The sequence below is a fragment of the Etheostoma cragini genome, chromosome 13 (assembly GCF_013103735.1).
Source record: "Etheostoma cragini isolate CJK2018 chromosome 13, CSU_Ecrag_1.0, whole genome shotgun sequence".
Lineage (NCBI taxonomy): Eukaryota > Metazoa > Chordata > Actinopteri > Perciformes > Percidae > Etheostoma > Etheostoma cragini.
The window spans coordinates 21574476-21589849 of record NC_048419.1 but is presented as its reverse complement, the minus strand read 5'-3'; the positions used below and the strand labels follow the sequence as shown (position 1 = coordinate 21589849).

Genomic DNA, 15374 nt, shown 5'->3' with positions numbered 1-15374 from the left:
TTTTTATGACCAAATTTCTCAAAGACTTTAACCTATTGCATTTTTTTTCTTTGGCTTTTCCCATCTCTTTTATGAGCCCTATGTGTCATTCGTTTACTAAACCCTAAACTGAGGCATTCAAACCCACTTGTACCCATTCAATTTCTCAGGTTCCAGTAAAGCAGTGACTAATGAGTGACAGGATGTTAGTATGTGGTCACTGGAGCAATTATTAGACATACCGTATGTAGGTCACCAAACCATTGGCTTAGGGCACTTTTCATAAACAGAGTCCAAATTCCTTTTTTTTTTTAAACAAGTTTTTTCCCCATTTTCGATCTTATAGTTGGACTTAGAATGCACATAGAGTAGCCTACATACTTACTGAAGTTCTGCTAAGGGCCTACCAGCAACTCCCCAAGACAACTGGTGTAAAGTGAGGTTAAAAATGAATCTTAATAAACCATTTACCAGTCCTTGATAGCTCATTTATAAGCCATTAATAAGAATAACATGTGGGATGCTGGTTAATGGAAAAAGTCTCCTCCAGCCTCAAAATTGATTTATTGTTTTTGGCCTTTAATTCATTGAGGCATCTGGACCAAAACATTTTCATTTACAACTTATTAAAATTGACATTTATAAGCAATTTATAAACCAGTTACAACAGTAAAATACCATGTAAATATTGATGCATTAGTATTAACAAAGAATCACAATGGGTCATATTTTTCCGTGGAACAAATATTTTTGCTTTTGAAACATTTTTTAGCTAATATTATGTACCTTGACCAAACTGTAAGATTGAATGCAGGACCATTACTTGTTACATGTTTACTAGGTATGCATTTTTACAATAGTTTATTTGTACTTGATCTGATTCTTCCACCATTGATCTCTTGTTATTAAGTCCCCACACTTTGGTTGTAACTGCCTTTGACAGCACGTTTGTCTTCTGATAAGCCAGGAAATGAACTCTTGTTTGGCTTGTTGCTGTACTGTTAGCAGCATGAGATCCACATTATCACTTCTGCTGACTTTTTCTGTAGTTGTTTTCAAACAGTGGTCAGATGCATAAACTCTGGTTTCAGTGGACAACTTGCTTGTTCTTTATTGTGGATTGAGCAATCGTGTCATGGACTACATTCAGAAGTGTCGGCAAAAGTAATAATTTTCTGACCAATCCAAGGTTTTTATTTTCAAGTGTCTGAAGCACCCACATATATAAATTCAAACTACTTGTACTTAACTTTACTATATGCTTTCTGATTACAATTTATACACTTTTCTTATCTCCAAATCAAGTGATTTGATTACTTATGTAGTATTTTTACCATTTCTTTATTGGGTATTTCAATTTTTCTTCTGTAGTTATGTATAATTATTTATATGTGTTGTAGTTTTGTTATGTCTTGGTCAGGGTTTGATGGACATGGGTTCCGCAGGGTTTGGGGCAGGAGTTTGTCAGTCCCAGTGGTTATAGGTAAATTTTACTATGTCTGGAAGTAACTAAAGACATTGTGGTGAAAAAATAAATATATAAAGAAGGAACATGTCACCCAGTGCAACAGTGTGGATCATTAATATCCCTTTTTAATATTTTTGTGCAACAGTGTGGAACATTAATATCCCTTTTTAATATTTTTGTGCAACAGTGTGGAACATTAATATCCCTTTTTAATATTTTTGTGCAGCTCATAGGCACAGATGAATGAGCAATACCTGTTAGTAGGATCAATCATTGTTGGTTCTGGATTGTGTGATTTGGTTATAATAAGGAAAATGTATGATATTAAAAAAATATACATATATTTGAAATAGTAAAAATCTTTCAAGGTTGATAATCTGCTTTTACATTTCTGAGATGAAAGACAGGAAACAGTTTATCTCTATCAATGATATCAATTCTTCTCTTGTGGTCTACCTCAAGGATCAGTTCTTGGGCCATCATTATTTTCTTAATTCTTAATATTAAGAAATCATATTATTTTGTTTACTTTGGTGTTTGACCAGGAGATGCTGATCAATCTGACATTTAAATAATACTAGCATAGATAGAGTTCAGTTTACAAGATTTCTTGGTGTACAACTTGATGAGTCTCAGACAGGTTGCCATGCTTTTAAGTTATTGGAAAATAGTTGGTTTACATTTACTAACTATACTGTAACTCTGTATGGGGAAGTGTTCAGCACTAAACTTCCTGTTTTTTGTCTTCAGAAAAGGGCATTACAAATCATCTACTGTGTGCATAAAAATCATTATCTCAACTCCTGTTTTTAACACTCACTGTTTATCAAGTCAATCAACTACAGATTGCTTTATTTTCATACAGATCTCTTAACAAGATACTTCCTTTAATTTTATGATAAACACTTTTTTTTCTTTTTTGCTGTTAACAACTTCATGATTATGACACTCGAAATAACTACAAACTATGGCCTCCTATCTGTCAAACGTCTTAACTTCAGTTTGGTTTAAATTACAGAACTTAAGTGACATGGAATGTGTTGCCATTACATTTTCAAAGCCAACGCTCGTACAATTTCAGATAGCTATTTGTTTTGTCTGTGCAATGATATCCATATGGAATGTCTTTATAAACAACCCATGTAATGCCTAATATTATTTTAACTTTCATATTTATTCTGTTGATTTGATAGTGTGTAACTTTAGTTTTTTTCTTCTCTTTTTCATTTTTATTTTCTTTCTACTTTAATTGGATTATGCATTGTAGACTGACCAGATTAAGCCTCTCTGATTGGTTTGTAGTATGCAGTATGTGTAAACCAATAAAACTAAACTAAACTTTAACAAATTGGATATAATATCTATGATAAAGCCAGGCTAGCTGTTTCCCCTCTTTGAATCATAGTGCTAAACAAAGCTATGTTTTCTGCCTCCCATTTCAATAGCTTCACATCTAGTACACACAGAGAGTGGTATCAAACTTCTGAAATAACTCACGGCACAAAAACAAATAAGAATATTTTTCATAATATCAATCTATAATGGCATTTCACTAAAAATTGCAATATTCTTTTTATACCAGATTAAATTATTAGTTTTTAAACCAGAAACATACGCAATGCATGTAGTCAATAATTAAGTAAGTATTGAAACTATGCAAGAAATGTCAAATAACTGCTCGTCAGTTGGTACGAACACTTAAATATCTTAAAATGGAGTTTGTAGCCTGTTAACAATGTCAGTTAAAGAAATAATTAACTAAATAAAATCCTTTTATGTCCCTGTGGTCTGTATACCACTTCAGTGTTGTTCTTTGTGCTTTGAAACATAAAACACATAAAATACTTTTTGTTGTCATGAATAATATGAAAAAAAACAGCTGGTCAAAGAAACTTTGTTGAGATCCCTCCGCTCAGCAGAATCCAGATGAGAAAATTCAAAAGTTTCTTTTTAAGAATAGTATCTGTTGTGTTCTCTTGTTGCCTTAACCCACATCGTCATAATCCTCTTCGCTGTGGTTTGCATCTGCAATATCATCGTAGTCCTCCGTGGAGGTGTTGTCTTCTGCTTGATCTTGGTCCATGTACGGAGGAGGAAGAATCACCTCCTCATCCTCCACCTTTACATAGTCAGACTGCTCAGCCATGGCCTGCTCGTAGTTGGGCATGGCTTGCTCGTAATCGTGCTTGTCCTGCTCGTAGTCGGGCACGGCCTGCTCATAATCGTGCTTGTCCTGCTCATAGTCGGGCATGGCCTGCTCATAATCGTGCTTGTCCTGCTCATAATCGGGCACGGCCTCCTCGTAGTCATGATTGTCTTCCTCATAGTCAGGTATATTCTGGCACTCGGGTACCTCAGCCAAGTTCTCATAGCTTTGTGACTCTGAAATAACAAATTTCATTAAGGTAGAGTTCATTATTGCATTTTAGAGTTAGAATGTACCAATGTTGGGGTTTGGTGATAGATTGCAGCATAATGTAGGGTGTAATGAATGTTATGTCGTATGAGTTGACCACAAAAGAACGGAGGTCTGCAGAGATCTGTCGGACATTCCACATCATTTGGCAGATCTCGGCAGACCTTGTATGGTCCGAGCTCAGTGCAGGCCGCCCCCAAGTGAAGCAAAACACACTGCCCACACAAAGATAACACAGAGCTGGTGATGATGTAATTTTCAACGCGACTCACAACAGCACGTCGGCTACTTGCCACAGCCAGAAGAATTTTTTTTGTTCAAAAGAAGCTGAAGGAAGCAACAAAAATCAAAGCTGAAAAAAAAAGGAGTTTGGGAATTTCGACGGAGTTCAGACGTCGACATGACTATTGTTTGCAGACACAAAAGGGTAAGTTAGGTTTCCTGGTAACGTTAGCTAACATTTGCATGTGTTAAGGGTTACAGTCAGTATTTAATAAAGTACATGGACTTGAGCAACCATGATTACACACCAAAATATGAATCCTGTGTACTGTTTGTGTTTCAGAGCATTCACGCTTTGCAAAATCACCGCCGCAGACCGTCTGGTGGGCGTTTGATGTAAAACTGGTGAAATCTACGCTTCTGACCTGCTGTGCTTTGTATAATCTTTGTAAGAGTCATGGGGAGGCTTGTGACAATGACTGGGATGCATGTGGGACAGCAGAGTAGGTGGTGACACTGTCACGGGGTGCAGAGGAAGAAGACCAGGATGTACGGGAGGGTTTGATGCGCCAATTGAATGGCTAAATAATTTTTTTTGACTTTTCTTGTTTTTTTAAAGTAACAATGTGCAATATTGGAAACGATATGCAAAACCCCTTAATAGCAATTAATATTGAACAGTCGAAAAGTGAGAATAGTGCAGAGAATAGTTAATCTGTCGGTGTCTGGCTAGATTTTTTTTAAATGTCGCGTTTGTTCTGGACAAACCAGCAGTCTGAAGGTTTCCACGTCACCTTTTGGGATCGCCTCAGTTTGCTTGGAACCTCGACTGAGGCAGTACTAAAAAAAGTACCTGGTAGCAGGTCCCAGGGACCTTTTTTTGTGATGGAAAACCGAAAAAGGCAAGTAGAGTTGAGGCGAGTCGAGTAGGTACCATGCAGTGGAAAACCACCATATAAGTACAGAACTTGAGTTCATTGTCCTAAAACTGTAAAAAACACCCTCTAATGCCAGAAATTCAACAAAATAATATCAGTGTCAGTAGACATTCCACAAAAACTAAAACTGTGTGCATTACATACTACAATTTGTCAATAGTTGTCATGTTAGCAGTTATTTATACAATGAGTTGATGATGCATTGATGAACTGTGGTTCAGAAACCAGAGCTTGGATTCAAATATGTGGTTCTTTCTTGGATCTTCTTTTTTTTGGGGGGAGGGGGTTCCACTGCCTATTATGATGTCTAGTTTTACTTTCATCAAGGGTCATATTTTTGTCAAGAAAAAAAATCATGTGATGCCACAAATATTATCCTCTTTTCCTCTTTAGATGTTGGGTTCATGTCAGATGGCAGATGGAATGAGGTTTTGTAATCAGTTCTTGTGATAATGTGGTGAAACCGAGTGAAGGATGTGTGGTTTGGAAGAGGAAGGGGGGATTTTGAGTTGGAGAATTATGTCTTGCCTGCTGTGAGAAACTGTGTCCGAGGAGGTAAAGGTGGAGTGTTGATTTTAAGGCCAGTCTCCTGGTATTTATTGCTCCTGTGAAGTCAAGAAGAAGAAATATGTGCCTTGTAGTTAAAACTTTGGTATCAATATTCTAATCTAACTCTCAGAAAGAAAGTAAATGTGTGTATATTGTTAAATGTGAAACTTTCCCTTATTACAAATTTCTAACTATTCATGTATTGGATATTACATGTGAGAAATACAGTATATATATTAATATTTTACTCGACAGTGAAGTCAGGAGATCTTCTTTGAAGCTGTGAGATTCTGTGTTTTCCTGTGGAAAAAACAAACAAAAAACACATGCTGTTAAATTAAAATGACACACAAAAAGAAAACTTTTTATAAATGTTAAAAACTTGATATTAAATCTTTAAGAATTTTAAAAGACCCAAAGGGGTTGTTATTTTTTTCCGAATTTATTAACAGCTCAGCTAATGGTGTTTAAGATAAAATAACTGGATTTGTTAGGTCATACAATAAGGTTTATTAATTAAGGTACATTTATTATCATATTCAATAATAGTTCTATGATCCTTATAGTTACTATAATTGTCACTATTCATTATGTCATTCCATTATACCCACTGCTGTAAATATAATTAGTCAGTATGTATACCCTGTACTGCGTCCTTGAGTGCCTTTAAATAAAATGTATTATTAATATTATTACTGAGCCCCCTCTTTCTGCCGCTGCAGCCCAGTTTTCCCACAGGGATCATTAAAGTTTCATCTAAGCTAATCAAATCCAGAGGGCATCACTAATTAAAGCAATTCATACAATAATAATAGTTTTCGTTCTGCTTTGCAACAAAGCCTTCAGAGTTACACTTTTACAGTATAAGGCCATGTCTTTTTGGACTTGGTTTCTCTTCCTCTTCTGGCTTTTGATTCTTGGTATTCTATCGGTTTAACAAACAGGTAGTTAATAATATGAAAATGAAACAAATGTCTTCTGCTTACTTATTTTTACTGTAAATGTAACCTATTAACATGAAGGCCTAATAGGTATAAGTGGCTGATGGTATCCCACTATTCTTCTAATGGCAAATATATTTATTCAAGTATTTTCAGTTTATGCTACTTGATACTTCTACTAAACTACAATTCAGAAGGAAATAGACTTAATTTTTATGTCACTACATATTTTTTAATTTACAGATTAAGATTTTAGAAATGAATTGCATAGATTAAACTGTCCATGAAATAGTAAAAAGTTGCTCCACTTTGACCAACTTTAACAGTAAAAATTCTAATGCTAAAGCTAACACTCACTAATTGTTAGTACTCTTACTTTTGATTTTTCTAATAATACTTGCATACTTCATTTTTGATGAGGTATGTGTGTAGGTTATGTGGAATTTTAATCTAAATTATTTTTGGCTACTGTCTGTCACTTCACTTCCTTTCCACATATGCCATTGAGGATTACGTTATGCTGCTGGATTGTGCATTTTATTAACAGCTTGTCACTCTTGTCTCATTCTGAGACACCCCACTGTCTACAAGCATGTATAATGGTTGTACTGGAAAGCCATTACCAGATAATCACTTAATGTAGGCAGCTGCCACCAATGATGTCACCGGTGTTTAGCACTGGTGACAGCTGCCTAGTTTGCTGTTAGCTGAGCCGAGTCTAAGGGTGCTGCTGACTGTTAAATACAATAGTGGAATGCAACTAAGTACATTTACTGATACTGAGTTTTATTTTATTGTTCACTGTTACACAACTACTTTGTCACTACTTCTCAGAGGTTAATATTGTTCTTTTTACTCCACTACATTTGTCTGAGAGCATAAGTTACTTTTCAAATTACAGTTTTACATCCCCTTCCTGTCTAGTAAAAACCAAATATCTTCAGTTGATTTTATACTCTACACAGTTGATAAACTGAAGGATGAAGAAAATTCTCCTAGACTCCTTAACCTAAATAAAGTCATTAAAAAGCCTCTCGGATAAGCTATACAAGGCATCGTCATAAAGCTGAAAACAGGGCTGTTTTTTGACTTTTTGCCCTATCAAAATTTGTACTGCTGATACTTACATTTACTCAAGCAAGGTTTGGAAAGCATGACTTTTATTTGTAGTGAAGTACTTTCACAGGATGGTAATAATACTTCACGGACCAGACCAGAGTCTGGTAGGACCAGGTTAAGCAAAGGATCAGAATAATTCTACCCCCACAGGATAAATGCACGTTGAAGCACTTTTTGTCTGTTGGTCAACATAAAATACCATAGGCTAATGTTGTGAGGTACTACACAATAGAAACTATATTGAGGTGCGGAGGACCAGTATTTTATTAATATTGAGCTCATGATTTCACATTTACCATACCAGATTTTGTTTTGACATGTAAATGGTGCCACATTCGATAACTTTATGGTGATTGCGTGAGTATGTTTAACCTACCTCGCCTTGAGATGCATTTGTTGATGAAGAAGAAAATGATGCTGATAATCCCACATGCAAAAATAACCGCGATTATCACCCATAACCAGAGGTATTTGCGCAAATAATCCATGGGGACTCTGATTTAAACAAAAAAAGAATGTTAAAGGGAAAGAAATCACATTAAAGACTAATTGTTCACTACAAGAACACATCTGAGTTGATGCTTTTCAGTATACAGAACTGTAGATCGGAAAGAAGACATTCACCACTTCCCCTTTTGTGCGTTGACTAAGTCTTAAGGTTATTTTGGTGTTTGCATTAGCTTCTTGCCAACTCTAGGGACTTTTTCCTTGTGAAAAAGTCTAACAAAAGTGTGATAGCTTTGTTCAGATATGTCTATGCCTGTACTTGACATAAATTTGAAATGGGAAGTGGGTTTTCAACTTAATTGTTCATGTCAGCTAGGAAGATGTATTTATGTTTCCTTATCTCTATGAACAGAATGAAACAAATACTTTCCCCCCCTGTTTATCTAAACACCACATATCCTTTAATTGCAACAGCTTCCTGCCAACTTCCAAATAACAAGACTGACACAAGCTTATTCGGAATAAAGTTTTAGTGGATGTTGGGATATTTTTTCACACATGGATGCACATAAAAGTGCTCAATTATTTTCTTTAGAACCAAGGGACTTTTATAGTTAATTTGTAGTTTCATGTTTAGAATTCAAAATGTTATTTTACCATGCATCAAATTCTTCGTTCCAAATATTCAGAATGTGCCTTACCTTTTCAGAGAACAGCTGTTTTCAGAGTAGCGTTAAAGTGGGGTAAAAGTCTCAGTGAACGGATGATAAAAGAGGATCATGAAATATGACAAAAGTCCTCTTGTGTTGTATTTGCATGACAGTTTCTAATTTTCTTAGTCAAAAAAAACTTGAGGCTGAGGCTGCTCTTCTCCCCACCCTCTGCCATGCTCCAGTGACTACAGCACATGTGTGTGTGTGTGTGTGTGTGTGTGTGTGAAGACTTAAAGTGTGATGTTTTTGAGGAAATTATACTCCTCACTCAGTGTCTCTGATGCTTTTTAAACCAATATTGAAACCAATATTGTATGCGTACATTTTCCACTGGAATTGAGAGTTTATTTGAAAGCCAGAGGAGATCATTACACCAATTTCTTTTCATATTTTCAGTTCCTCTTAAATTTGCAGTGTGTTACACTGGTTTCATTATCAATTTTATAAAAAATTGGATGTGCAATTCTTTGTAAATTGATTTTATTTTGAAAGACGACACCGGAATCATCCAAGCTGGCTAGTTAGCTACATTTAGTAAACAGGAAATGGGTAGTTTGCCACCAAAATACTAGCGCAGCGTCGTAATTTGTAAGAAAGAAAACATTATTAGGACGTGGATATGTCACGTAAGCATTGCTTCTAAAATTCTTATTGTATTTTAAGTATTTGTTACGATATTTGTTATTGTATTCGTATTGATTACGACTCAAACAGACGTCGTCCAGTAATGACATATTGATTTTATTTTGAAAGTTTAAGCAAAAAGCTTACCCCCTCGCTAGCTTAACACCAGTTGTGATGTTAGCCTGTTTTCTTGGACACTCCTAGCGCCTATCCTACTGCCCTGGTAATTTCCTCAATCCCACCTCAGGAAACCATGGCCGAGCAGGCCTCGGGACCCCCTCTCTCGTCCCAACATGACGGTAAATTTGTTGTGTCTTTGGGGTTTTGTGGTAGGACTGTAGAGGGCAGGGAGCACCGAAGCCAGCGGCCCTCTCTGCATCCTTGACAACATTAGCTAGCTAGTTAGCATCATCAGGGAGACGTGTCACTGGCTGTCACTGGCATATATTGAACACTTAACACTACGCAGTTGGTGCTTTTAAGAATAATGACTTGAACTAATTTGCGGGAAATTAAAACGCTTTATTTCGCTTAATATGACCATTGATATTTCATCCTAATAACACCAACCTAATGTTGTTTTCTCATTCCACCACAAGTTAGCTTGTAGCTTAAGCTAGTCTGACTAATTTAATCTATAAAGTCGGCACTAGCCGCTGTTAGCCTGGCCTCGTTAGTATTTTAATATGGATCATATGGGTTACATCATTACAATACAATGTGTTGTGTATGACCTGTTCACTCGGGGGTTGGACCATTATGCGGGAGGTTTCTTCCTGTAGTTCTCAAACAGTGGTCCGATGACTATCCTGGGGGTGCTGAGTGCTCATCTTGCAGGTTTTATTTTGTAGTCTCACCTACCGGATAACAATTTCTGATTAGTTATTGTTACAATTTACACCCATGAATATAGTTGATATGGGCAGGTATGGACGTGTTGGAAGCAAATTAGGCATTACGCATAATTTCAGATGTTTTAAGATGTATAATAAGTATTATTTTGTATATAGGTAGGTTAACGAAGATCTTTTCAGATGCTTCATTGGGACTAAAGTAAAGTACCTCCTGTTTTCCTCCTGCAGTTTCACTGCTGTGGAAACAGGAGAGAACCACAAAATAATGTGACTTTCTGGTGGCTTTTTTATGACTGCTGCAAGCATTAGAAAGCAACCTCTGACAGTTGTGTCATGCCATGTACAATTTAATTTGGTTATTTTAAGAGCCCTCGCCAAGAGAGTGTCAGTGTGTGAATTATGACAGAATGGTATAATCACATACACCTTGATAAACCTAAAGCAGCTTCTACCAATAGGTGAACAAACCTATACTCCCACACCTGAAATAAAACATTTATGGATGTATGGCCATTTCCATCAATATTTGGAAATGGAGCATGTAGTAATGATTTTAGTATGATGTAATACAGGGTATGAGGATGTTTTCAGTTGTTGATCTTCAAAGTCTGATTGACTATAAACGCTCTAAAGGTTTAAAGCAAGGGCTACTTTTATTTGGTGTTTCTTCACTGTTAATTCAGCGTACTGATTCTAGGTGTTGCGTTACTGCTTGAAAGTGGAGTGAGATTGAGCTTTATCTACATATTTGCACTTTAGCTGAATTGATTGTTGGTTAATTACTGACTTTTTTTTAAAACATATTTATTCATGTGAGCTTGGTGCATTCCTGAACTGAATGACTAATTTTTTGACTAAGTAGCCATTGTTTTGTAACCATAGAAGCTGAGTTAAAGTGCAAAAGGGCTTAACATACTACAGTCTGCTAAAATTCAACAAGAAATCCATGTGAATATGTGTTGAGCTTATGTGGTTCAGCTATCACATGATGGTGATGGGGTTATGCTGAGCCGCTCTGCTGCTTATGCTGGTAAATGTTTCCATTTGTCTGTCTGTGTTGTAGGGTATCATCATCTCTCTCTTCTTGGTTCGCTGTTTTTGAAAAGGAGAGAAAATAAATAAGATGTATGGAAAAAAAACCTTGTCCCCTTAAGCCTTATACCCAAAACTATTTATTTTCTGGTCATAGAAGACGAAGAACAGAAGCGCATCCATCCCATTTGACAAGCTTGAATCAAAGCATTTACCTTGGAAAATTACTCAACAATCAGTTGTCTGTTCTTGCTACTATTTAGTTTTTCATTGATGTTTGATTGTATATTGGCCTTACTTGTGGTACATTGCAACTGACATGGCATAGTGGATGAAAGTTGAATTTGCATATTCATGTCTTTTCATTTCAAGTTCCATTTTGAGCTATATGTGATCAATAGTTAATTAATAATCACAGCCCTGTGTGTTGTTTTGTTTTCTTCTCCGTCATCCAGAGGTGCTCCAGCAGCGAGTGGCTGCTTTGGAGCAGGAGAGGGCCGAGTTTATCAAACTCAAGCAGCAGCTGGAGGCCGAGTTCAACCAGAAACGAGCCAAGTTCAAAGAGCTCTACCTGTCCAAGGAAGGTAATAACCCTAACCATGCATGCTCACTGGAATTGTGCATACTGAACTACTCATAATGGTAGCCTAGCAAATACATGAGGGATGTTCAGCTCTTTCTTTATCTGTCCCTCACTAGGCTGTGTTTTTGGCTCTCATGTATGCCTTTCCCCCTTCTCTTGGTTTCCCTTCTTTCTCTGCTTGCACATTTGCCTCCCCCCTCCATCTTCGTCCGCCCCCCCTTCCCCAGAGGAGCTGAAGAGGCAGAACGTGGTGCTGGAGGGCGCTCAGGTTGAGCTGAGCGCCCTCCAGGCCCAGCTGTCTCAAGCCCGGACCGAGATGGAGACCATCAAAGCGGTTGCCACTGTGTCAGAAAACACCAAGCAGGAAGCCATAGACCAGGTCCGCAGCCAGTGGCAGGAGGATGTGGCCTCGCTGCAGGCCGTCATGAAAGGTAAAGGTGCATGTACAGTGCAGTTAAAACCTATTATCCTAAATACATGATATGATTTAACAAAGGGCACTTTGTTATAAAATACACTAAATATTGTAATTGTGCTGCGAAAATGGTAATTATTCACTCTGGCTTTTAGCAAAAGGAAGAATAGAGAGAGATTTATGATAATTCAAACATTTTATTTCATGTGGCATGAGGAGAGGCAAGAAGTGGCGGACGAGGGGGAGGAAGGTGGCAGTGACACAGCTGTAATGTTTTGGTAGAACCATCAAATACTTTTTTATAAGTCATTTGCAAAAACTGTCAGAGAGATGCCAACATTTTTGTATTCTTCCCTATGAGATTTGCTCCAAATTGAATTCACTACATTCTTGTAACTGCACATACCTGTAATAAAGTTTTTGTTTCAACCGGATTTCTTTATTAATAAATTTAGCAGTGCATAAGTGTTATCAGGAGATTTAAAAAAATAATAACTAAAAACAATATCGAAACCCCTGTAAACGGTTAGCTGTACCATGATGTTACAAAAAAGGTAAAGTAAAGAAGGAATGCTTAGATGCATGAGATGCCAAAAAAAATCTTAAAGGTCCCATGGCATTAGAATTTTACTTTTTATGAGTTTTTTATTAACATTAATATGAGTTTCCCAGCCTGCTTATGGTTTCCCAGTGGCTAGAAATGTCAATAGGTGTAAACCGACCCCTGGGTATCCTGCTCTGCCTTTGAGAAAATGAAAGCTCAGATGGTCCGATCTGGATTCATGCTCCTTATGAGTTCATGAGAAACAGGGTTACCTCCCTTTTCTCTGCTTTCCCCGCCCATAGAATTTGGCCCACCCACGAGAGAGCTCTAGTGGCTGTAATTCTGCACCAAGGCTCAATTTTGGGAAAGAGAGTTCAGATATAGTATTAGGGGACCACTACAGTCTAATAAAAGCATCCAAAAAAGAAGTGTGTCATGGGACCTTTAAGCAAAGTGTGACCTAAATAGGAGACAGTCAAAGTTTAGGATATATTACCTAGTCAGGTACGATGGAGGATTTCTACGTGGACTTTCATAATGATCCCAAAGAAGCTGCTTAATTGTGCCAATTTTAGCCATGCTGGTCTTCCAAAGCATGTCTATACCTGAGTAACACAAACTCCCAAAATACAACTGCTTGCATTGCCCGTAGCTGTATACTGCAAGTGCCCACATGCCTGTCTAAAGGGAATATTCAAGGAAAACTACAAGTATCTTCAAATAAAAGAATTTTAAAGTAATGAGCCTAATCCTTTCACTATAAAACTGAACAAAACACAAAAAAAGAAAAAAAAGAGGTTCCCTCTTGACTAAATGATTTGTTATGTGTATATTATATGTTTTCTGCTTAATTGTATGCTTCGTCTCTGTCATGCAACCAGAAACTGTGTGCGAGTACGAGGTCCAGTTCCACCAGCGTCTGGAGCAGGAGCGAGCCCAGTGGAACCAGTATCGGGAGGCAGTGGAGAGGGAACTGGGTGAGCTGAGACGCCGCCTCACTGAGGGCCAGGAGGAGGAGAACCTGGAGGACGAAATGAAAAAAGTAGGCTTTGTGTGTGCGCATGTATTTCAAAAATAAATATTTGAAGGTTTTACAGGAAGTGAAAAGAGTATAACGATAATTATTTTTGGATCTATCTGACAAAAACAACAGAACTAAAGAACTAAGACAGAAACAAGATTATAACTTGGAGAATTTATATTTTATTTTACTACGTCTTTGCATATAACTGGCCAAGTATAAATAGTTTTACATGCTAATTTTTTTTTATAACCACATAAACATGAAATTCTTACGGAAACACTTTAATCTGAAAACACTCTTTCCAGCTGAACATAAGAGAATTGTACTGGTCTTATAAAAGTATTATAACATTTTTACATGACATACTTTACTTCACTGATCCCAAAAGAACAAATCACACCACTGCAAAGTTGGAAATAATGCCAAAAGACATGAAGAGACAAAACTTAAAGAGTAGCTCATATATGTAGTATTTTTACGCGTCAAAGAAAGGTTTCTAAAGTGGATGCTCCTAAAAGAAACTCAGCGTTCACAGGAAGGATTAAAGTCAAAAGGAGATGCAGCGAGCTCACATGCAGACTCACCTTGCTGCAGATAGGTTACATTTTTATTTTATTAACACAAAGAAACTTACAAAAGTATTACCATTAAGCAGTAGTAGCATGGCAATGTAATCGCTCGAGGTGGTGCAGAGACCATTACAAACAAAAACAAACAACGCAAAATTAACAAAAATAACTAAATTGCTGCAGAGATTTACAGGTGAAAGAGGCTTTGAACTTAGAGGGCAGTGAAACGCTACATTTCAGCCTGGTGTTATCTCTTAATGCTTTTCGGGATAGTTTCCTTCTGATTGAATCCAACTTTTATTTAAGAGAGATTTCTTTTTATTTGGGTGGAGCATGTTTACAGACTAAAATGCAGTTTCTATAAGAATCTTGTTTCTACAGCTGTAAAAGAAAATTGTAATTGTAATTATTGTGCTGCTGTACACATCTTTACATTTTAATGAGGGAGTGTAAAAACCCTTTAAAGGCCCAGGAGGATGCGGAAAAGCTGCGTTCAGTGGTGATGCCCATGGAGCATGAGATCGCAGCCCTGAAAGCCAAGCTGGCTACAGCTGAGGGCAGGGTGAAGGAGCTGGAGGCATCTAAGGTTAGTCAGCAGTAAATTGATGATTGAGTGGAGGAAATGGGAGGCAAAGATGATGTTAACTGGGCATGATATTGACCAGGCACGGCCTCTGCTCTCTTCTAAGAGAATTGAACTTTAAGTGGTTCAATATATCACAAGTTGAAAGCTTTTCAAAATGTTGTCCATGGTATTTAGGACATTATGTCACTGCACAGAAAGACAAATAAAATATGTAAAGATATGAAGACCCCCCCACACACACGCTCGCACACACAAACACACACACACACACACATATAATATACACTCACTGGCCACTTTATTAGGTACCCCATGCTAGTAACGGGTTGGACCCCCTTTTGCCTTCAGAAC

General features: G+C 37.2%; 2 protein-coding genes across 5 annotated transcripts in view; one reads left to right on the top strand and one right to left on the bottom strand.

Moving 5' to 3' along the window:
• Positions 1-2933: 2933 nt before the first annotated feature.
• LOC117955920 (chromosomal replication initiator protein DnaA-like) lies at positions 2934-8987 on the bottom strand. 2 transcript variants are annotated; one of them, XM_034890709.1, is made up of 5 exons: positions 8781-8987; positions 8009-8127; positions 5821-5872; positions 5552-5628; positions 2934-3829 (listed from the first exon to the last, which is right to left on the bottom strand). In XM_034890709.1, exons 2-5 carry the CDS (start codon positions 8118-8120, stop codon positions 3432-3434), a joined length of 639 nt encoding a protein of 212 aa, XP_034746600.1. In that variant the 5' UTR covers positions 8121-8127; positions 8781-8987; the 3' UTR covers positions 2934-3431. The 2 variants fall into 2 exon arrangements, with proteins under 2 accessions (XP_034746600.1, XP_034746601.1); XM_034890710.1 differs by lacking the exon at positions 8781-8987 and having other exon boundaries at positions 2934-3659; positions 3744-3829; positions 8009-8623.
• A 489-nt stretch (positions 8988-9476) lies between these two features.
• The window catches only part of rabep1 (rabaptin, RAB GTPase binding effector protein 1), a 26791-nt gene continuing 20893 nt past the window's right edge, over positions 9477-15374 (top strand). For 2 of the 3 annotated variants that reach the window (XR_004659058.1, XM_034890017.1), the window contains exons 1-5: positions 9477-9715; positions 11758-11886; positions 12113-12316; positions 13726-13886; positions 14904-15023. Coding sequence is in view for 1 of the 3 variants with exons in the window: in XM_034890017.1 (XP_034745908.1) it covers positions 9670-9715; positions 11758-11886; positions 12113-12316; positions 13726-13886; positions 14904-15023 (660 nt within the window). In the remaining 2 variants the exon portion in view is untranslated. The remainder of the gene's footprint in view (positions 9716-11757; positions 11887-12112; positions 12317-13725; positions 13887-14903; positions 15024-15374) is intronic. The other variant, XR_004659059.1, reaches the window with a different exon arrangement.

Excerpts from the sequence above, each read along its gene's own strand:
- LOC117955920 (XM_034890709.1), bottom strand. The coding sequence starts at position 8,120 with ATGGATTATTTGCGCAAATACCTCTGGTTATGGGTGATAATCGCGGTT. Across the intron at positions 5,873-8,008 it reads CAAATGCATCTCAAGGCGAG|GAAAACACAGAATCTCACAG; the intron begins GTAGGTTAAACA and ends TTTTTTCCACAG. Across the intron at positions 3,830-5,551 it reads GACACAGTTTCTCACAGCAG|AGTCACAAAGCTATGAGAAC; the intron begins GCAAGACATAAT and ends TTGTTATTTCAG.